The sequence below is a fragment of the Coffea arabica genome, chromosome 6c (assembly GCF_036785885.1).
Source record: "Coffea arabica cultivar ET-39 chromosome 6c, Coffea Arabica ET-39 HiFi, whole genome shotgun sequence".
NCBI lineage: Eukaryota > Viridiplantae > Streptophyta > Magnoliopsida > Gentianales > Rubiaceae > Coffea > Coffea arabica.
In genome coordinates this window covers 7,390,170-7,413,648 of record NC_092320.1, presented here as the reverse complement: position 1 = coordinate 7,413,648, position 23,479 = coordinate 7,390,170, and the positions used below count along the sequence as shown (strand labels likewise).

General features: G+C 38.1%; 4 protein-coding genes across 10 annotated transcripts; 3 read left to right on the top strand and 1 right to left on the bottom strand.

Moving 5' to 3' along the window:
• Positions 1-498: 498 nt before the first annotated feature.
• Positions 499-1,185, top strand: LOC113692719 (defensin-like protein). Its single transcript, XM_027211232.2, has 2 exons — positions 499-577; positions 950-1,185. Exons 1-2 carry the CDS (start codon positions 499-501, stop codon positions 1,183-1,185), a joined length of 315 nt encoding a protein of 104 aa, XP_027067033.2.
• Positions 1,186-2,753: 1,568 nt separating this feature from the next.
• On the top strand, positions 2,754-3,539 carry LOC113692720 (defensin-like protein P322). Its single transcript, XM_027211233.2, has 2 exons — positions 2,754-3,005; positions 3,245-3,539. Exons 1-2 carry the CDS (start codon positions 2,927-2,929, stop codon positions 3,415-3,417), a joined length of 252 nt encoding a protein of 83 aa, XP_027067034.1. The 5' UTR covers positions 2,754-2,926; the 3' UTR covers positions 3,418-3,539.
• Positions 3,540-3,740: 201 nt separating this feature from the next.
• LOC113692717 (putative chloride channel-like protein CLC-g) lies at positions 3,741-11,725 on the bottom strand. Of its 6 annotated transcripts, none has more exons than XR_011815785.1 (9): positions 11,166-11,725; positions 10,883-11,067; positions 10,144-10,344; positions 9,656-9,833; positions 8,463-8,725; positions 7,159-7,428; positions 5,929-7,057; positions 4,315-4,507; positions 3,741-4,222 (listed from the first exon to the last, which is right to left on the bottom strand). XR_011815785.1 is itself a non-coding variant. In XM_027211225.2 (8 exons), the coding sequence occupies exons 2-8, from the start codon at positions 11,059-11,061 to the stop codon at positions 4,373-4,375; spliced, it is 2,355 nt and encodes a 784-aa protein (XP_027067026.2). In that variant the 5' UTR covers positions 11,062-11,067; positions 11,166-11,725; the 3' UTR covers positions 3,741-4,372. The 6 variants fall into 6 exon arrangements, 4 of the variants coding, with proteins under 4 accessions (XP_027067026.2, XP_071908636.1, XP_027067027.2 ...); XR_011815786.1 differs by having other exon boundaries at positions 3,741-4,186; XM_027211225.2 differs by having other exon boundaries at positions 3,741-4,507.
• Positions 11,726-16,004: 4,279 nt separating this feature from the next.
• On the top strand, positions 16,005-23,464 carry LOC113691391 (synaptotagmin-5). Of its 2 annotated transcripts, XM_027209511.2 has the most exons (13): positions 16,005-16,387; positions 16,515-16,619; positions 16,719-16,769; positions 16,906-17,026; positions 18,355-18,476; positions 18,821-18,922; positions 19,621-19,695; positions 20,026-20,105; positions 20,854-21,004; positions 21,082-21,312; positions 22,067-22,360; positions 22,524-22,637; positions 23,093-23,464. In XM_027209511.2, exons 1-13 carry the CDS (start codon positions 16,283-16,285, stop codon positions 23,240-23,242), a joined length of 1,701 nt encoding a protein of 566 aa, XP_027065312.1. In that variant the 5' UTR covers positions 16,005-16,282; the 3' UTR covers positions 23,243-23,464. The 2 variants fall into 2 exon arrangements, with proteins under 2 accessions (XP_027065312.1, XP_071908634.1); XM_072052533.1 differs by lacking the exon at positions 23,093-23,464 and having other exon boundaries at positions 16,015-16,387; positions 22,067-22,392; positions 22,524-22,610.
• Positions 23,465-23,479: the final 15 nt, after the last annotated feature.

Genomic DNA, 23,479 nt, shown 5'->3' with positions numbered 1-23,479 from the left:
ATGAACGTGGTGCGGATGGAGGAAATGAAGCTACGGAGACCCTCAGGGAGTGGAAACCCACGTAAATGTGGATGGGATGTCAGCCATTTTTCAGAGCCTTTCCTTATTCCCATCCCAGTTTCTCTGCTGCATCTTGCATCCCTGTAGCTACTAGTTTGAAAATGGTTTAAGAATGAGCTCAAGTGTGATATACTACTAGAGTAAATAATCACTACGAATCAATCGGGTGAAAGGATGTTCAAATTTGGTTTTCAAAGCAAAGCCCTGTGTATGCATAAAAAGACTAAGAAAATGCGTTCACGTCTTAATATATTGAGAAGGGAAAACGTATGACAGATGCTTGAAAGCAGTGTTCTGCTTCACACAAGTCAAGTGACTGATCAGCTGATCATTTTGAACAGGTAATCAAACAATTCAGACCTTATCTATAAATTAACCTGCCACTCTCCAACATTACTCTGTGAGTAGTCTTCCCGGAATCAAGATTCAAGAATGAAGATGGGGTATTCCAAGTGGTTGTTTGCAACTGCATTCCTCCTTCTCCTCCTGCTGGCGCTGGCCATTGCCCATGACACAGGTCCGGACATCTCCATTTTTTCTTGTTCTGTCTCTTTCGGGTGAAATTATAATATTCTACGCAACCTTTTGACTTGTCCATATTGAGCATGAACCAACTACAGTAATTGTGCACTTATATGACACCCTTTAATCCGGGGAGAGGAAGAAAAGATATTTCATATTTGTAGCTTAATTGTGCGTGTATTTCTTTCGGAAATCTATCGAGGATGAATCTCCTAAAATTTCTTCACTCGAGCCGCCCAAAAAAAAATTTTTTTTTTTCTTCTATACACAAACGGGTCTAAAATAGCCAGATTAGACCATGTACGGAGTTCTTTGTATGAAAAGATTGATCGTTTTAAACATCTCTTGAAGCCATTAACTACTGCAGAGATGGGTCCAGTATTGTGTGGAGATACAGGAAACGAAAAGGGTCCAAGTAGAAGGAAGGCCGCGGCTGTGGCGGCAATAGAAAGGACGTGTGAGACACCGAGCAAGCGGTTCAAGGGGCCTTGCGTAAAGGAGAGCAACTGCGCCGCCGTGTGCCAGACCGAAGGGTTTCAGGGAGGGAAATGCAGGGGCCTCCGCCGACGCTGTTTCTGCACCAGACCTTGTTCGTCATCTTAAACCATCGAGACCGCAGCTTGTGTTCGTGGCTACGTAAAATAATAATAACTACTACTACATACAGTACAGATAGCTATGACCCTCTTGGAATATGCATTCTATCAAGAAGAAGAATATTCACAAAATCATCATCAATCAGTACAAGAAGAAATCTTAAGATTGAAGTATTAGATACTGAGCTAAGGAGGGAAAAAACAAAAGTTGCCGTACTGAGCAGATTAGTTAATCATAAAATATACTACTACATAGTTACATAATTGGCCCAAACGACTTTTGCTGTTGCTGTTGGACGGAAATTGGAGACTCGATAAAGCTTTCTGCTTACTTTGCATTATTCACGGATCCATCAAGACTATTCGTACATTTCAGTATTTTTGTCCTGTCCTTTACAATGGAAGGACGTTTTATCTTCTGTTTGGTACAGGGGGCTTGTTTATTTCCGTGTTGCCCATTGAATTCTCTCACAAGATTTCACGACGATCAGCCTAAAGAAAAGAAAACGATCATTTAGCTAAGCTGAGCTTGAGCTTGAGTATGGAACCAGAAGAAAGAGTCCTCGCTCCAATTCTGCGTCTGCTTTTCAACATGCTCTAAAACTCTTGTTCCCTTTGGTCCGGCGGTTAAAGTAAACAATATTTTGTGCTCCAGTGATATTTGTGGACGATAGAGACGATGATGCAGAAGAAGACATAAATTTGAACTGGCCATGATAAGGAGGGTTATCTCTTTGGGCGGGCTGAAGGGATATCTATCCCGACTAATTTTCCTTTTGCTTTCTCTTTTGCATTTAGCTTTTACCAAAGGGATGAGACAACACATTGAACAGGCATCTCCCGAGTCCTGCCCTTTGAATTCACGAAATAGAGTATCATGCAAGTGCTACTCGCCAACTTATTCAGTCCGTTTGATGAATCTGAATTTAAAATCTAAACACTGCTGAAACAGCTAGCTAATGTGCTGAACTTTAAGCACGGAAAAGAAAATCTTAATGTCGAATCTATTAATATTGTTTAATAAACATGTTTAATTGAGTGCTTAGTAAGTTGAATTGTACAGTATCCTAATTCGACAATTCCGCCCCGCTTACTATTATCCATTTCTCCTTTTTCACTTGCGCATGGTCATATAAATATCATCCATTCATCCTGGTTTGGCAGGAGAGAGTTTTCAATGAGGGTAGTAAGAGTAGGTTATGAAATTATGAACAACAGTAAATGCAGCGAGAGTCGAAAAATCCTGCACGGAAGATTTTACTAGCTAGGCTCCCTATTTTCCAAGAATTGATGAAGACTCGACAGAGAAAGGGCCTTTAAGAAAAATCTGTCCTGACTCGATGACTCAGCTTACAAGTGGTGGCGCTGTCACACTGTCATTTGCCCTTACTAGTTACTGCTACTGCAGCAGTAATGGTGGGGCTGTCACACTGTCATTGCCCTTACTACCGCAGCAAGTAATGGCACCGCTGAAGCTACCTACCAAACTCTCTCATTTCCTTTCATGCACGCGTCTCTGATCTCTGTGCAACCATTTCTGCCGCCACCTGTCGGGCACGTTCTGTGGGTAGATGTTTTTTGACCTATTTTTTCATTCATTTATATCAATCGTATCTGGCTACCGATCAATTGGAAGACTCGAGTACGTTATGAAACATTTCAAGCCCTATAAATAAACCAGCATGCCATAGAGAGGCTTCCTCACCCACTTCCCACGCTCCATTACGAGTCCTTCCGATCTCTATAATATGATGATGACGAAGATGACGTATTCCATGCGCCTGTTTGCAACTGCATTCCTCCTGCTGATGCTCTTCATGTCCACAGGTCTACACCATGCCATCTCCTCCTTGTTTTTGTTGTCTTTTCCGTGCTCTTATCATTTTGAGTTTGTTCCAAACCATGCATGCATGATGAACATTACATCACATCTTGGGCCGACAACTTTCTTCCCTCTAATGCCTTCACGACGAGTGTGGTTCTTGTTACGCGTTTAAACAACCACTGTGGCTACTAATTGGTTTTTTTTGTATCGTGTGTGTGTGTGATATGCTTGCGTTAAACAGAGATGGATCCAGTGAGGGTGGCAGAGGCAAGGACCTGCGAGTCCCTGAGCCACCGGTTCAAGGGAACGTGTGTAAGAGGGAGCAACTGTGCAGCTGTGTGCCAGACCGAAGGCTTTCCAGGGGGGCAGTGCAGTGGCCTCAGAAGACGCTGTTTCTGCAGCAAACCTTGTTAGATCATCTTCTTCACTCGACTCCCCTGATCGCCTGAGGTTGTTCCACTCCGCTCTAGTAGTAGTACTACTATTGTAATCCTCTAATGTCAGCCCCGAAATAAATTGCTAGTCCCTTTCAAACACGGAGCTACTTTGTTCAGGTGTTTGCTGCTTGACAGTTTCTAGGCTATTTCGTTTTTCTCTTCTCTATTATGAATGAATTTATCATTGTGCGCTGCATATTGTTTTTGGAAATTATTAGAAAAACTTGAGGCCGTAAAACGCTTCTTTTTTTTTTTTTCTTTTTCAAAATTATTGAACATAGTCGACAAAAATGTCCCAGATTAGCAAATTAGAGGATGCTATTCAGGGGCCTTACTGATCAGCAAATTTCCGAAGGAAACTAGTTTCAAAATTCAGCCACGCTAAACTAGTCTAAATTTTAGACGGGAGGGGACACATGGTGCTCCCAGATTAGCTTGAGATCTTCCATAGTTTAGACGAGTAGAGATCCTAATCCACAGATACATCTTATAATTAGCATAGCCAGCCTTCAGAGCTAGTTATTATTATAACTAAGTAATAGTAACTGCGATGAAGCAACGAGAACAGAACGTGGAAATGTGAATCGGCATACCACATTGTCAAAACCACCGTCATTGCAAAGCAAAGCAATCCGGTGACTGCTTTTTCTCACCCTCCGTGATGAATTGGCCCTTTTACTCGTACCTCATATGTGTCTATCTTTCTCACCCTCTGCTTCTGCTTACATGCCTCCTCCATCTAAAGTCTAAACGGGGTGAAATAATAGCATAACTCAACAGGTCTGGCGGCAGCAAGATGAGCATCTTTTAGATGATCCCTATGAATTCTCTACGTCAAAAGGAAGTTTTAGAAAAATAATATATGTCATATTACCTTTCCGGACCCAGTACAGCCACAAGGGCTGCCTCATAGCAGTGCTTTGGTAAGGTCGCTAAAAAATTTTACTCCAAATCGGCCACTGAAATCTCAATCTTCTCCACCTGCTCCTCAGCGACGAGGGATGCACATTCAGTACGTGTTCTGGCATGAAATCATGCCTGGTCAATATCCCCACAACTGGCACTCCCTGAAAAATCCAAAAACAGCATTTACAGGCAGTTGGAGCAGGATAAAAATATAAACATATAAAAATAAAGATTGGAGAATAGAAGTTGACTTGTAAAAGCACGGATACAAGCACTTAGGACCTATTGAATCAATATCCCCACAGGAGAAAAACATACGGTGAAGGAGACTTCAATTACCCAATCATTTTCATGACTTCAACATGAATCATGGACCTCATGTTTAACCCAACAAGAACTTGTCTTGAAGAACCAAATCGATCAGGCAGCGAAAGGATCTATCTTGATCAGATTATGGATAAATTGGACGGATTCTAGACAATCAAGGACTGCTCGAGATTGAATAGAAGGGTAGAATGACACCACAATTCAACGTGATCTTGAATTGATAAGTCAATTGAAAAATTCAAGAATCCTCTCAAGTATTCAAGTTGGATCTCTTGGACAAGAGATGTTGCTAACACAAAGTGTTTGCTGGAAATTTTCTTTTATAATTCACCTCCAAAAAATGTTGGACTTTAAGGCTCTTTTATAGCCTTTACAAAGACTCAAAAGAAATCTAACTAAATTAGAAAACTTCTTAACTAAACCTAACTCAATTCTAACTAGGAAACTAATTCAACTTAAGGCTTAACTATGGTTAACATGACCTAATTTTTTTTTTTTTTTTTTTTTGGTGTGTCCCGCAGGGAGTGGACCCCGCAGACTATTCACCACCCTCAGCAACTTGCTGGCAGCAAGGTTCGAACCAGGGACCTGAGTCTCCATCTTCAGCAACCTCAACCACCAGACCAAGCCCTGAGGGCAACATGACCTAATATTTTAATTAACCAAACTAATGATTCATTTAACTCTTAAGCTAACATGAATCAGACCAACTAACAATACTTGAACCAACCACAACAATTGGCTGGAAAATATCATAAACACATGATACTAAGGACTTAATAACTAAGTAAACACACTAATTCTCAAGAAAGGAATGGCTGGAACGTTGGACTTCAATTACTCAACCATCTTCATGACTTGAACAGGAATCATGGACCCATGTTCGTATCATGTAATTATTGCAGTAATCTCTCTCTGAAAAACAGAGAATTGTTTCTGCTATGAAGGACGAGAGAGAGAGAAAGAGAGAGAGGTTGCCATAATGAATATAGATAGTCATGTATATCATACGTGTAAGACAGGCAGTAAGAAATGAAAGCTGGCTAGTCATGAAAGCAGAGACTGACGTAACTCCTACTTGCAAGACAGACAGTAAGTAATGAAACATTTTCAGTTCCAAAAAGTAAGGAAAACAAAGGTGATGGGGAGAGAAATGAGGCGCATTTGAAATTGCAACTAATAAAAAACAAGAGCATAAGTTGCTGTCCAAGTGATTTTTTGCCATATCAGAATAAGTACATAGTAAAATTCTTACTCCAGGTATTTTTGGAACAACCAGCATATGCCTCAAACCGACTTCCCGGAAAAGTATAAGAGCCTTTGCCAAGGACATCGTCTCTACCACAGAATATGGTGAAGTGTTAACAAAAGGATGCAAATCTACGAACATATTCATCTCTTCATCTGACAAATCTATATCTTCAATCCTGTCTCCATTTCCCAAACCCTTCTTTGCAAAATCATCTGCCATGAACCGTTTAAAGGCATCAGAGAAATTAGGCATTGGACTATGCAAAAAAGCTTTCTTCTTCAGCAATGTGATGAGATGGGCACGGAGGATAAGACCAACCAAAACTGGGGCTTCAGAAAATGGGGGCACATCCACCACCGGAAACCCATTATGCCCAGTTGTCTTGAGGACATGAACTATATTAGCAACCTTCTCAATGCCTTGGAAAAGCTGAAGTGGGCCGGTGACCACATCCCCAACTGTCAGTTGCCTCATGTACGGTTCAGCATGAGCTTCTAAGTAAGGAAAACCCTTTGACCTCATAATCAGATCGTATATATTTCCATTAAATGCATCAGCTACAGTCTTGGAAATAAGAAGAACCAGCATTATTAGGGGCAGCAATAATAGATTGTTTGTAAGTTCCAAGATAATAACACATAAAGAAACAGTCATCCTCATAGATCCACCAAGAAGAGAAGCAGAACCTAGGACAGCAAAAAGGCCATGGTTGAGAGTTGAGCGTGAACCAACTAGCATTCCTACAAGCCGTCCATAAGACGCGCCAGTAACAATAACAGGTACAAAGAGGCCTGTAGGTGCGACAATGCCATAACTAAAGATGCTCAGGAAAAAACAGGTGACGAAGAAGATTAGCATTGAAGAGTGCTGGAACTCAGCATCAGTATTCTTGCTGAAAAGGTTTTTGATTGCATCATCATTTGTATTGAAAAAGAGGCTGGCTAAATCATTGTAGTGACCAGGGGCACACTGAAATTTCTTATAATTCCCAGACCGGCCAATTGTTGGACAAGGCTCTGAAGGATCAAGCGGACAAGGACGGCAAGATGCAATCCATGGTAATCCAAATAGAAGACAGGATGTGCATATGGATATACAGCAAGCAAGAATTATCTTGAAAAAAGTGCCTTTTCTGGAATTGGAAACAGAAAACATTGGATAATGTATCTGCATGTGCCTTAAAAAAAGGAAAAGGAAAATCTTGAAAGCAGAAGTTAGAGTTTGGGAACTTACTCATTAATCAGATTGTAGATTCGGAGAACCTTTTCAAGTAAACTATTGTACAAACTTCCCAATATGCCCCCTACAACTCCAAGAAGTATTACTGGAGGCACATCCCATAGGTGATAGGGAATATCAGCTGAGGTCACATCATACATGATTAGCCCCCCTTTACCAAATAGTCCACATTTTCCACTCAAACAAACATCAATCAAAGCACGAAGGACAATCGCAACAATAGCAGCTGTGAAGAAAGCTCTCCACAGAAGAGCACTTCTCCACCTGCAGAATAAATAAATCTTTCAGTGCCTGAACAGATGTTACAAAAAGAAGTTCCCAATGGAAATAAATAGTTCCTAGAAAAAGCATCATATTTACATGAAGTGCCAAATAGTGAGAGGAGACACTGTTGATTTGCGTCCAATGTGACAAACATACTGGTAACATCATCTTTAGGATGTGGGACAGAATCATATTGCTAATTCAGGGTGGTTCTAAGAAACATCTGGAAGACCGACGAACGAAGTTGTACAAGTTGATGTGATATAGAGGAAATGGAGCAGAAAGACAGAGTGAATGACCCATTCCTAAATCAAGAAATTAGTTTTCCCAATTACAGCACAAAGTGTACATATAATCTAATAACTTAAGCCCATTAGTGCACAGTCCTCAACTTCTCACATGCAAAGTTTATTTTACCACCATCTCACGACAAGAAACAGCAGCACCATAAAGTTTCTCTCACCAAAAGCATGAATGAGATTATTTAAAGTACACCATCCAATTCATTTCCTTCAGCTTCCTTATTGGTGTAAAAGCAAATGATCTTGTAAATTCATAAAGTTTATGGTTAATCCCAAAGGGTTAGTTCAAAACTTAGTGCTGCTAGGTACCACCTGATTTCGATAGGCTTTCCTTGCAAGCTGTCAATTCCAACTCAGCAATTCAAATCTACTAACATTACAATGACCCCCCAAATTTCCAAGCTCACAAAGTAATCAAAAGTTTTTGCAAGGATAAAGTAATCCATTTAAGCCAAATACTAATCTGAACAGAGAAACACACTCAACCCTCTCTAAAAATGATTCTAAACATGATAACTTAAGACTTACAACTGCACAACCAAAGGCAAAAATTCATGAAGCAAACATCCAAAAGGAAAAAACAGAAATCTGAACATTGAAGTTACAAAAGCAGAATTAATATAATGAAACTCCCAGAACAACCAGCCTTCAATTTCAACAAGAGCATAAGTATGAGAAAACTAGAGCATCATCTGACTGATAACAAAGGCAGAGCCTGTAGGTTTAGCATACCAAGATGCCATTTCTTCGAGAGCAAATAAAACACCACCAACAGGAGCACGAAAAGCAGCAGCAATCCCAGCAGCTGATCCACAAGTTACCAAATCTCTCCGATCTCGATCATTTTTAAAAAACCGCAGCCATTTCCAAGTTAAACCATACTTTTTTGACCCGCCCTGGCCCAAAATTGCAGCAATGCATGCACCAGTATGGACCATTGGTCCTGCCTTGCCAACATTGAGAGAGGATGACACAGCAGAAATGCTACCAATAATCTGGACATTTAGGCCCATGTCAAATAACTGCCTGAATTTTATAATAGAATCTAAAAACATGAGAAACTACAATCTGTAAGAACCCAACAGTACATGGTGAAGAAAAAGCCAAAGTAAAAAAAGAAAAGTAGCAGTTCTGGGCAAACTAGTCTACAAATTTCCACCAAGTGAATATTAAAACCACGATGGGTGCTAGTAGTTGCTTAGAGTGACCATTAGAGTCACCTCCAACGAAATCTTGGTTTGCTAGATTGATTGTTAAAACAACAGGCATATCTATTATCGAAGATATGTCCCTTGGAACAGAACCTCATAATTCTCCCAAAACGATACTTAGCTACTACAATTGGATCCTAGTGGAGCGGGCTCAAACATGATGAGATAACCATTTCTTGACACATACAAGTTACACTAAACTCTCCCAGAGCCCAAATCCCCATTAGTCCAACATGTCTCATTGCTTTCCCCTCTGATTAACTGCTTAAAAATGCTTGTACAGTCCATTAGAAGATTTATGTATGCTATCATTGCCACCGTCAGTATCTATGCATTTGGCTTTCTCTCCTACCTCTCTATCTATCAATCTCATACTCTCTCTCCCTCTCTGTGTGTGTGTGTTTTTTTTTGGGGGTGGGGGTAAGGGTGTGTGATGCATCTGAGCGTGTGAGAAAGGGGAGGAGGGGGATATGGGAGCTGTTACGCAGGGTTACAAATATCACATAAGTAGTTAGATAAGTTCCAGGATGATCTGCTGTATAAAAATCTCCCACTATGCATTGATACACACAAATGATCAGAAGTTCTTGCCAAACCATGCACATATCGGTTTCAGACTGGAAATTGCTCAAAGTAAGCAGCATAAGAAGGAAGGGAAGTACAGAATAAATGAACAGAAGATATACAGACAAATTTTGTACTGATCATAATTACCTTGACAAGCAAAGTTCTTAACGAAAATATTGCTGGTGCATCTACGCCATTCAAGTAAGCCTTAACCTCTGGTATACCTGAACCAGCACATTCCGGGGCTATAAAAGCCGTAATCAAACTTGCAAACAAGGTCAACGCAAAATTTGATGATGAAAAGATAGCAAAAGCTGCCACAAACCTGTTCCCAAAATTTTTAATCACGTTAATCAAACACCCTCAAAAGATTATTTTTATTAAAAAAAAAAACCGATCTGCAGTCTATAAACCTGCATGCTAAAGCATACTTACAAAATACCTAACCTTCATGACTTTGTGAACAAAATATTATAGCCTAACTAATCAGTAGTTCCACACCCATAAAGTCCTTTATACCATATGCAGCAAATGACAAATTACATCCCAAAATGTCAAATTAGAAACACAAAATTAACAAAACATGTTGAGTAACAACAAATTTTTTTTTAAAAAAAAGGGTGAAGCATCATCACCTTCTCGCCAACATCATGTCGGAGGTGACAACAAACTTCAAACCTGCAATGTTTTCAACTGCAAGGTTGTTGAAGAAGCCCACAAGACTGACAAGAAGTCCAATAAGGAAACAGAAAGTCCATTTCATGAATATGTACTGGAAAATTTGGATCTTCCGATTATTCCTCCAATCTTGCTTGAAAAGGGCATTCTCCATAATCCTAAAGCCCAGAGATTAATAGATTCAGCCTCTAAAGCATTGCAGATTCTTAGTTAGAGAGATGAAGTGAACTATAATAAACTAATTAAGTGTTAAACACGCAGTAATGTGGTAAAATTCAACAGCATCTGATATCAGTTCAATCTGAAAATGATGTGAACCAGCTCAAATTGGTACGCAATGAACACATTTATCTCATCTGCGAGACAGATGAGCAGTAGCAAATGGAAAAAACGGTAAAAACATGTCCAAAAGGTCTTCCATTTTCACATATTGGTTGAATTTGACTTCCGATATAGCGCACAAAGTCAACAACAGAAGTGCCATGAAGCTTGACTCATAGTTCAATAATAACAAATCAAGTCAACATTCACGAACTGAAACCCTGCGGACGCATAAAAATATGTTCTTCTATTCGTTTATTCCCAGAACGAACAAATACTCGAATAATCGAAGCTATATTTTGGAAAGGCCAAAAAAAAAAAAAAAGGAATGCAAGTAGGGAAGGTAAAAGCCGACGTAGTAGCGTGAGTTAGTACTCGTAGTCAAGGCTTTCGATAGCGCAGAGATTAGAGCCGACGATGGCAAGTTGCGAAGTGGTATTGGAAGCTGATCTGCGGAGGGTATGATGTTGTTCTTCGTGTTGTTGTAGCAGAGGCTGTGAGAGCAAAGATTCTTCTTCCACTGCAGCCTCCGCCGGAGGTGACGCGGCAGCCATGTTACTCTGTTATTGTCAAAACGAAGTAAGAATCACCGGATTATAAGTACTGGCAATGCATTAACGAAATAGATAGAATTGGGAAAATCAGCTAGAATACGTACCGATACAGGTAGGGATGATTAATGATGAGATGGGGGAGATGGGACGGAGACTGGAGACACAGCCCAATTGGCAACGAGAGGGGATGAGTCGAGACCAGAATCCGAGCAATAAATTCAATCAATTTTTAAAACTGGAGTACTGAGCAAGACAGCAAAGTTTGCTACGACCACGCCCAAACCCACCCCCGACTTCCCCTTGCTAGTTTTTTATGGGATACAAACCAGTCGGTAGAAGTAGAACGCGAACCCAGCCAAATTTTGTGAAGGAAGAAAAAATTTAAAAAAGAAGAAAACGGATAAGGAAGCAGGGTACGAAGGAAGAAAAAATTCCTTTTTCCCTGGGTACTCTTTCAACGTGGTTTCCTTTTTTGTCATGCTATAGCCTATACGGTAACCCATCTTTCGGTGTTATCGACTTGCCGTCCCAGTCGCAACCAACAACCCAAATTTCGATGTTAGAGTTGAGACTGGTTGTCCACCGAGGTGCAGGTCAAACTTGCATTCATTTCCAAGAGTTTCTCAAAGTGTCGTCGGCGGATGCAAAGTCATCCATTTATTGAATTTTATAAAAAAAAGTTAGTAATCAAAATACAACATTTTATATAATTTATGGAGACATAAAATGTTGAACGCAGAGCATCGGATTGAGACATAAAGTTTGCACATATATATAATGGCAATATTCTATTTTGTATATATGTGCAATTATAATTTTATACATTGTATTATTTTATTATGCACAAATATATTATGATATGGTGTGTTAGTTCATTCTAAATTGTCTCTTGGTACAAGTTTCTGAATGAGAGAGAAAGCGTGGTATAATAAAGCATCACTGTACAGGGGATTTGGGGCAGGAACGATTGCAGAAATCAATTGTTTCGGAAGATTGATGGCCAAGATTTGGTCAAAAAAAATTGTAAGATCCAGATTTTATCTTGTATATCATTTTTCACATTATGTGTGGGGTGTACAAAATTTTATTTTATAATTACACGTTGTGCAACATGAGTTATATTGTATACAAAATATATAACAAAAAAAAAAATCGACTGTTCCTGCCCAAATCCCTTTACAAGTGAAAGATCTTTCATAGTCTAGTCTATGTAACCAGCAAACATGGATTGGCATTTAACCAAACATTTTCTTGCTGGCACGTCCATCTCTATGAATTGCTTGTCGTATAGATATTTGTGGCTGCAAAACTTCTGAATTGAATTGTCATGCCGATACGTTACATTACATATCACATTATAAAAATTATTATATTATTACTATTCTGAAAATTTCTTTTGAATAAACTTCACAATTCGAAGTGGTATAATATTAATTTTCGAAATTATCATCACTCACACAACTACGAAAGTTTGGATTGTTTGTTTCCGTCAGAAAATATTGTCGTTTTCCGTGATCACATTTCCCTATCACCTTTTTTCCTCACAAATATCAAATCGCTACAGTAATTTTTTCATGAAAAATGACGAAAAATGCAATCCAAACACACCCTAAGCTTGCCGCTTCGTCAAGTTGGAAAATACCGAAGCCGCTTTTAGTTATTTTATTTTTTAGGAACCGATGTCTCATTTTCACGCGAGTCACGTTTGCAAATAGCAAATCCGATGATCAACCAAAATTCTGCTCATCGTGTACTAGCAAAACAACGTCGTGGCAATTGGTGTGGGCATTCAAGGTGAATTGTCCCAGATTGCTATCTTAATCCCACTTTTTGGCAAATTGAATTGTGTCCAAGTACTCTATATAGATCGAATGACTAGTTGTAAATTTTTTCTAAGGAATGAACCTATTGAGTTGGGAGAGTCTGACGGGGACTGAACCAATATTAGAGTAGACGGGTGAATTACTCACTTGTATGGATTTAAAATACTTCTCATATAGAGGCACATTGATGAGAGGCAAGGTTTGAATTCCTAACCTCTTACCCTATTATTAATGTGGTGACTAACTTCTCTTGAGAGTTGGTTGTCACAATGCATGTATTATCGAGAAAAAAAAGGTGGTATTTCATTTCTGTGCCATCTTCACAATTCACATAGACCAGCCCCCAATCATGAAGCCATGATCTTTCGCAGGCCATATGAAGCAGGTCCATAGTTCGGGATCCAGCCCATTCCAAATTAAACCATGTCCATGGAGTGTCCGTATGTAGTCCACGGCACGGAAAGCATCCTGGGTAGTGTGTGTCCAACAGTAGCCGCGGAAAGCAGAACTGACCAATAAATTTGGAGTACCCACGCCCTGACACCTATTATCACTTCACTTCATCACTTTTCTCATCCAGTCCCGCTCCCACTCAATTAAGTAGGGATGTAATCGAGCCAAGTCGAGCTCGACTTGACTCATATGTAACTAAGTTTAAGTTTGATCGAGTTCAAAAAATTGTAACTCGAAGCTCGACTTGAAAAACTTCCTTTAAACTCGACTCGATAAGGCTTGACCTTTAGTCAAACCTTATCAAGTCGAGTCTAATCAAGTTTTTTTTACTCGACTCGACACATTTCCTTTTTCTAGACATTTTTTTCTTTTTAGGTCTTTTTACAATTATGTTATTACTTTTTTGTCATTATGGAATTTTATTATAATGAAGAGTATATAGTAAATTCAGTATAAATTATACCCATAATAGTCATTTTATAATTATAATACATATATATTATTTAAATATACCCCGCCTCGACGAGTAGCTCAACAAGCCACAAGTCTCAAAACATTAGCTCGAAACTCGACTCGAAAAACAATCGAGTAGCCCGAGGCTCGGTTCGAACTTGATCAAACCGAATTCAAGCCAAATCATTTACCAAGCTACTCGCGAGTAGTTCGGCTCGCCTACATCCCTACAATTAAGTAAACAATAAAACCACTGGGCCAATGGCTCAATAGGCATTAGGGAGGTCTGTATACCCACTAACCCCTACCACAGTTTCCTTAGACTCCCTTTTCCCCTAGATTATGATAGAGTAGGATATACAAATGTATCATTGCTGAAAAAAAAAAAAAAAAAAGTAGACAACTGAAAAAAGATTTTGATATCTTGTCTAATGCAGGATAATTTCTTGATCCCTTGTTTTTTTTTTTTTTGGATTATTTGTCAATAAACAACATCTACACTATTAGGGAAGCTCAATTAGGCTAATGGAGGTGTACTTCTATATAAGCTCTAGGATTTAATTACAAATACAAGATTGGATATACTTGCAAATGTAAAGTTTGAATCCTTAATCTACGACCACACCTCTTTCTTATTTATTTTTGATTTTGTGGCAATTGATCAATTATTTTTTGCGGCTAATATTGAGATTTCAAAAATTTCTCTTTTTTCTTCCTCCTTTTTAAACTCCATCCCTTTCTTCTTTAAAAAAAGAAATTAGAAAAAAAGAAGCCCATCTATTTTGATACTAACGTTTGAATAGCAATTATTTGATGTGTATGACATAGATAAATTAAAAAAATATATATTTATGATGTAAGAACTATCCAAACACAGGCAGCTGTGGACATCACTAGTACTCGTGCCATAGCTTGTTTGGAATCATATAGACGTGGATAGTCCAGCTATTCTCTTGCCAAACTACCAAGAAGATTAAACCACCTAGTAATTAGTTGCAACAACTTTCTCCCCTTTTCTCCCTAATAAGGACGACTACAAGTTTATCCAGTTAGGAAAAAAAATGTCTCCATTTCTTGTATTCCAAAATTAAATAAACGTATGTCATGATGTAAATATATAAGTGTTAAAGTACAAGGTGCATGCTTCTGCATTGAGTTTCATCCAAATTTAAAATAGGAATTTTCAAAGCAGACAAGAGAACGACCCCACCTAACAGTTCCTTTTTTCATTCGGGTTTGTGTATTATTATACGTCACTATCATGGATAGATGTTGATGGATTTTAATGTCCGCATCCTATAACAAAAAAAATGAAACAAATTAATACATTTTCTTGTTTTTTTTTTCCTCCAACGTTTTTTAAGAAATCTCTACCGCGTTGCCTCAAAATTATGGGATTCCATTTTTAGTTTATTTATTTTCTTTTAAATTATTTTTACAAAATTTAGACAGCGTTGTCTCAAAATTATTGAATTCCTTATTTAATTTTTTTTTTCTTTTCTTCCGCTGTTTTGAAAAGTAGGAACACTAATTCCTTGGACCACTACTTCTATGTATTATATATATACCGTATTTGTTTAGATTTCCTTTTACTAGTTTTCGGAGGAGACCATTTATTCTTTGAAAAAACCACACTTTGAAGTTAAGGATTATGACAACATTGGATAATGACAGGCGTACTTTTGAAACCATGGAGCCCAATGGAAAAGACATGCAGACCCCTAAGCGCAAGTTTTTTTGATCGCCAAGGATTATTCATTTTTCCTAGCCTTATAAATAATTTAGTGAACTAATGATCAATAGACAAATTAAACGCACTAATGATAGCTTCAATAACAATTTAGTGAAATAATAGTAGTATTAATTCTTTTAGATTTGTTTATTTATTTATTTTTGTGTTTTTTTGGGGATGGGTATCAAATTTGTTTAGAAAAAGTGGTGCGACCTAGATTGTGACGTGGAAAGAAGTTATTGGCCAGAAGTGCCCGTTCCAGGGTCAACCCAACTGTCGGCATTATACAGTAGTAGTATAAAAAAGGGTTGCAGTCTAAAAGCCTCTTGTCTTGTGCAGCACTGTGTAGTGTGTGAGTGCGTGTCGCAGTGCCTTTTCTCTCTTTTCTTTTTCTTACTCAAACTATTGGACAGTAGTATTATTATTAATTTTGGGAGCTTCGGACACTTAAAAAGCGGGCATTGGCCGGTGTGGCCGGCCGCCCTCAGAACCGAAGAAATAATCATGATAATGGAGTACTAAGACGACTATTGCGTGTTACTGAAACTAGTCTAATCGTGTCACCCTTTAGAAGTCCAAAATCCAGTCATTTAATCCAACAGTAGACAAAGTACTCTAATAGCCATTGAGGCCTTCTCCCCACCCCTGAAAGGTGAAAATCAGAGCTTCGGACAGACCACCAAAAACTGAGCAAACCTTTTAGTTCTGGTATTGATAATAAGGAGTGAGCGGAGTCGGCATCGCTTTTCGTGAAGTGGATATGGGATTTGTGTTGGGGCTAGTGATGGGAGTGATCGTCGGCCTGGCTTTAATCGTCGGCTTTGTTCGCTCCGAGAATTCCCGATCCAAACGCCGCTCTGAGCTCGTAAGTCCACTACTTTACATACGCAATGCATTCCTACTACTACTACTACGAAAAACCAAACCTTGTGCTCCATTTAGATGCTCTTTTTTTTTTTTTTGGTTTGTTGTTTATGTTAAAAATTTGAAAGGCGACGACGGTAGCGGCGTTTGCTAGGATGACAGTGGGTGATTCTAGGAAGTTACTGTCGCCGGAGCATTATCCTTCCTGGGTGGTTTTCTCCCAGCAGCAAAAGGTATTGTATTGTGATTTGTTAAAAAATAAAAATAAAAATATGTGTCTGCATATCTTGTTTAATTCAAATAATGTGTTTTTATGGTTGGTTGTTTCTCAGTTGACTTGGTTGAACCTTCAGCTGGAAAAGATCTGGCCTTATGTCAATGAGGTACATTTAATCTCAATAAATATGCAGGCACCTGTTTTGCACCTTTCCTTTTTCTTTTTTATTGGATCTCGGATGGTTAGTATTGATTTTTTTTTGTAAGTGCATTGTGTTGATATGGATAATTTTGGGGGCATAGGCGGCTTCGGAGCTAATAAAAACTAATGTGGACCCGATTTTGGAGCAATACAGGCCGGTATTGTTGGCTTCATTGTCATTCTCCAAGTTCACACTGGGGACCGTTGCTCCTCAATTTACAGGTATGAAAGTCTTGATTATTGAGGTACTTTCAGTTTTGTGTGTCTATTTAGCAAGTTTTAGTTAATTTGAGATATGATTATTTATTATGCATTCCGTAAATTTGTATGCATTATCTGAGGTGAGTAATGCTGAAAGGAACATAATGACGAAGATTAGAAAGTCTGATCAGTAGCTGATACTGATCGTACTATAATTTTCTTGTTATTTTGGCCTAGTTTTTTTGTGAATAAACTATGGAGTAGTTTTCGAGTTAATAGGCTGAAGGAAGTCATTTAGTAATTCACAATTGCAATGTTGAGGCTGTTGAGTAGGACCGAAATAGCAAGCAAGCTACAATTCTTGTGAACCAAGTTCTCAAAAGAGATGGGGATCATTTGAAAATAAATCTTAATGAAAAATTATTTCTGGTTTCCACGTCAACATCTCCGGTGGTTATGTATTGAGAGTTGGAGGTACATGAGATTTTAGTGCATCCAATTGCATTTCTTTTACTTATTGGCTCATTAAATTTTATCTCTATGAAGTTTATTAAAAGTTTTATTACGACTTCTTGGAGTACATGTAATTGATCAAAGGCTAACAGAGCTAATCATCTAAAGCATCTTAAGTAATAGTTCCATTCTGACTTGCAAAATCTTGTTTTTTTTTTTATTTTGTAAATTCACTACGAAGAGATAGGAAACTTTTTTGAGACCAATCTGTCATTTCTGATAATGCTTCCAATTTTGAGAAGTGTCATAGACTACTCCCATATTCATGTTGGCTCTGAAAATCTCTCAATTTCAACAACACTGGTTACAGATTTCCACTTTCATTTTTATCAGGCCTAACAATTAGCAATTTTGTCTTGGAGGTATGTGGAACATAAGCTACCAGATAATTTCATGCATTGAATTAGGAAAGAATTGCCATCTACCCTGTAAGTGGAGTTCTTGCTAGGCTTATAACTGCTGACAGTCTACTTAATGAAGAGAATGCCCTTTGTTCTTTCCTATTGTTGTTGTTCTCCTTGTAGAAATGACTATAGGAAGACAACAACAAAGTAGGAGTATCTCCCATAGAGATGGACCTTGCAAATAGAAATATGGTATTATAGACTACGTGAGAATGGAATTAGCATCCGCCGCTTAGAATTTTCTTTTGACAATCAAATAGTAAGCATCAAAATTTTTTTTTCCCTTTTCTCGTCTGAAGCATATGGTTCTCCTTTTGATCACTAAATATAAACTACAAGCTGCATTTTTATATACTAACTGTTTGTATTCATAAAGATGGCATATAGATATATTTTTATATCGATACTCATACTAATCAGTTCAAATTTCAGGAGTTTCCATCATTGAAGATGGAAGTGAAGGTATAACCATGGAGCTGGAGATGCAGTGGGATGGCAATCCAAGTATAATACTTGATATTAAGACCTATCTTGGAGTTGCATTGCCTGTGCAGGTATCCTGTGTGTGCTTTCTCAGTCTGTCTGAGAGCTAGTGTTTACCTTTTTTCTTTTCCCAAGTAGCAGAATGATTTACTTTCTAATGGTTATTAATGCATCATTATATCCACGAGTCAAAGGCCTATGTAACTGACAGTATAATCATAATAAGTATCATTATCTCTGCATCATATTTAATTGCGCAAGAACAAAATCATTACAAAAAGAATTTCATGCAACATCTATCTTCAACACAATTTTTTCTTCAGTAGCCCCAATCAATTTGTATATGTTTCTGAAGATTTTCAATTGATTTACTGCTTTATCTTATTGCGATCATTACTTGTGGTTTTTGACACAGGTGAAGAATATTGGTTTCACTGGGTTGTTCAGGCTGATCTTTAGGCCATTAGTGGATGAGTTTCCATGCTTTGGAGCTGTATGCTATTCTCTGAGAAAAAAGGTTAAAGTCTATTTTCTAAACTAGATCAATCTCTTGCAGGTCTTGGAAGTAAAAATTAAGTAGGGTTTTAATTGGAGAGAATTTTGGAGAAAATTCTAGAAACTCGTGTTTCTGCACCTTTATTACGTGTAGCGAGATGAATATGTAACTGTTGCATTTCTACATGGTGGAAAATTTCCACTGTGTAATGTTGGCTGCACACATTTACAGTAGTAGTCTGATAATCCATAAGTATGGCATCTTGCTCACTGGTGCAGTCAAGTAGCAAATGTATGTTTTAGGGTATGAAGGTTGGTATATACTTGCAAGTACAAATGCTGAGAAAGCTCTTGCCATTAACTGGTGTGCTGAATGACATTGCTGATCTTTAACAACCTAGACTAAGTCAACAGTGGATACTCTATGTCCTAGAGCTAACAGATTCCTCAGATGAATAGATTTTAAACAAAACGTTGCATGACTCTATCTGGATTTGTTGCACTCGTGGTGATCTCTCTCTCTCTCTCTCGCACACACACACTCGTGCACACAGAGACACGCATATGTATAGAATGCACACATACATAGAAACAGACTCAAACAAACCAAATTTGGTACATATACATGCTGAATGGGATACCCATTTTATGCATAATCGTGCATGCTCTTTTTTATCTGTGCATATGGTGATATTTTTTGCTTACTTGTTTGATTTGCAGAAAAAGCTGGATTTTACACTTAAAGTAATTGGTGGTGACATATCGACTATTCCTGGCCTTTCCGATGCCATTGATGTATGTTTGAATTCTATTATCAAATTCTGTTTATAGCCGAGATCAGGATATTCTTAAATCTTGTTTACTGTCTTCCTAGATATGCACACAATATTTAGAAATTAACTGCAAACCGTATTTGAACTTTTATTTCTCTCTGCTGTAGCTTGAAATATTTTTGTTTACCATCGCGGTGTTCAACCCTTTGAGATTTTGGTATTAAGTGCATAATGGTTGATTAGTGAACTTGGAAGAATTGTATCTATGTGGAAAGGGGTGTTTAAGTGTTTTCTTCATATCTATTACCATACCAAATACTCTTTCCTTAATGTTTCTGCTTTATGTATTCAGGGTACAATACGGGATGCTATTGAAGATTCTATAACATGGCCAGTTCGAAAAATTGTGCCCATTCTGCCAGGGGATTACAGGTATACAAATGTTGGCTATGCAACTGCATTACTGTAGTCTTAGCCATAGTAGTGAAGCAAGATTGTCAAATTTAGAGACGTATACAATGAAGCAGAAGGGACTCTGTCACAATTCAGCCAAAGCTGTCTCAACTTTATGTAACTCTAATGATGTAATCAACCATAACAAGCTGAAGTGACATACAGGTTGATGGGACGTCTAAACATGAGATAATCAGGGGCATATTAAAAATAGATAGGGTCTTTAATGGAACAATAAGACAAGCAAGGGGTGGTGGGGGAGAGTGGGATGGGATTGTGATGAAGAAAATTGAAGTGTTGGTGTCTCTTTCTGCTGCTCATGACAATATTGTGGCTGAAGATATCAGTCCATTGGTTGTTAATTCTAGGGTAGGGTGAATTAATACGATCAAACAGCTACTTAACCCCAAAGGTGCCAAAGAGATACTGCAACTGTCCGTAAGTGTTTAATCACCCATCCAGTCGCTTAAGGAAATTTGCTGTGTATTCTCTCCCCTCCCTGCAACCGTTGGACTCTTCATGTTTTCTCTTTCACTTTGCTATATGAAGCTGTTTCATTACCTTCTGTTATGAATAAGATTCCCTAGCAGCCTAACCTTGGTGCAAATGCTTTTTTAGAGTGTGAATGTGCAATTTTTTATTTTCTCATTGTTTTCAGTTTCATGCATTTATTACACTACATATAATTTTCTCTGTGTAGTTGACTTTTTCTGTTTCTTTTATTAAGTGATCTTGAACTAAAGCCCATTGGCATCTTGGAGGTGAAGCTTGTGCAAGCAAAGGAGTTGACAAATAAAGACCTTATTGGCAAATCTGATCCTTTTGCCAAGTTATACATACGTCCACTCCGTAATAGAATGAAAAAGAGCAGAACCATTGTGAGTTATCTTATTCTTTCATGGGTTGACTTCGATCCACTCATCTTTCTAAGGTATTTATTAACCATTTTCTTCAGAACAATCAGTTAAATCCTGTCTGGAATGAACATTTCGAGTTCATAGTTGAGGATGCGTCCACTCAACACTTGACTGTAAAAATCTATGACGAAGAAGGAGTTCAGTCTGCTGAACTAATTGGATGTGCTCAAATATATCTGAAAGATCTTGAGCCCGGAAAAGTGAAGGATGTGTGGTTGAAATTGGTGAAGGACTTGGAGATCCAAAGAGACAACAAAAACAGGGGTCATGTGAGAACTCTAGTTTCCATCTTTTATTGAAATGATAATTATGATATAATTGCAGTTTTATAAGTTTACTTGGAAACTGATTAAATTCATGCTGAACACCTGTAGAAGTCATAATGCAAATGGTCCGGAATAACAAAATGTCTGGTATGTAAGATGCAGATAACCTCTGATGTTCTTGCTTGTCAGTCGATGGAGTGCGGAATTCCTTCTTAATTAATATAGTTATGAGTGATGGCATGATGTTATAAGTTTATTTCTTGTAGATTTCATCTTCAGAAATTTTTACTGAATATGAAAATTGAATTTATCGGCAGTTAACCTAATTGAACATTAGGACAGACTGTTGATTGATTTCCTCTGAGTTTTAATCATCTTACTGGGTTAGTTATTATTCCATAGACCTATACTATACCTTGATTGTAAAATCCTCATACCTTGATTGTAAAATCCTCAAACTTGATATTTTTAATACTTGGTTGAGGAGCATTAACTTCCATTAATCTGGTTTTATTCGAAATACAGATGAACCGTAGGAGCCAATTAACACCTAAAATGAAGAGAACATCGCTTTACATGCATTGACATAAAATTTCCGTCTCAAATTTTTTTTTTGGGAGGTTGGGGGGGAGTAACTTCTACCAGTGTTCATGGAAAAGATAAAAAGAAGAAAAATCTATGGCTAAGGACTAATTGGGTGTTACATTCCATATAACCATGCACTCTCTTGATATATTTTTTCAATTTTTTTTTTTAGGTACATTTAGAGCTACTGTATTGTCCTTTTGGAATGAAGAATGGGTTTACTAATCCTTTTGCAAAGAATTTCTCCATGACTTCACTAGAGAAGGTTCTCAAAAATGGTGCAGAAGGAAAAGAAGTTGCCGAAAATGGAGATGAAGCCAAGAAAAGAAAGGAGGTGATTATAAGGGGGGTACTTTCTGTAACTGTTATATCTGCTGAGGATCTGGCACCAACAGATCTTATGGGGAAGGCTGACCCTTTTGTAGTGCTCACTATGAAGAAAACTGAAGCAAAGAACAAAACCAGGGTTTGTTCTATGCCGATGTCTCTTACACCTTAGCTGAGTGTTTTCTCTTTTCCTGATCCAATATGTTTCGGTCTGATGCTGATAGTATTCTTAGTGTTTAGCATAATTTGCCTACATTTCCAGATTATGAACCTTCTACATGTCCTTTCTTTTGTGTATGTAGGTTGTGAACGAAAATTTGAATCCAGTCTGGAATCAGACTTTTGACTTTGTGGTTGAGGATGGATTACATGATATGCTCATAGTTGAAGTCTGGGACCATGATACATTTGGCAAGGTAGGTGTATCCTGCCTTTTGTATATTTTAGTTTTGCTTAACCTGACAATACTCTATGGTAGTGGTGCATGCTGGAAATGGAGCAGTTGGAACTCTATTCTTAAACACGCCTCTGTTTCATCAACTTTAGTAATTTTGTTCCAGTCCTTAAGGATGGGTTTAAAAGAAGAAGGCAGTTTTTCTGGCAAGCTTGTTTACCTATTCAAGTAAAATGTAAGACATCATAGGACATCAAACATGGGAACTGAAGTAGCTATTACATCTGGAACCAAAGGAACACGGTGGGAACAGGTCATGTAGTTAATTTATTGCCCTAAAAGAATTTGCAAGGAAAATGGTCAATTGCCTGCAGGTGGTTGTGTGCGGAATAATTTTGGGATTAATTTCACTTGCATCTTCAAAAAAGTGTCTTATGTTGCCTCAATCATTGTCATAAATTTGTGGTCATTATGCAGGACTATATGGGAAGATGCATCCTAACACTAACAAGGGTTTTACTGGAGAGTGAATATAAAGAGAGCTTCGAGTTGGAAGGAGCTAAGTCTGGGAAACTGAACTTGCATCTCAAGTGGGCGGCACAACCAATCTTCCGGGACAGGGATTAGTAGACACCCCCCCCCCCCCCCCCCGGCGACTTGTACAATTATATAACGTAATTACCCCATATAAAGAACATGATTAATATATGAATCCCGAAATTGGTAGCAGTCGCATTTTGCTGTATATAAGTGCTTTAGGATGACGGCGAGTCTCTTGTAAAGCAGCGGAAATTTCGGACTTATTACAGCCCAATAAACAGATTTGACGCATCCTTTTTGATTGTTTCAGCTCTGGTGACTGCT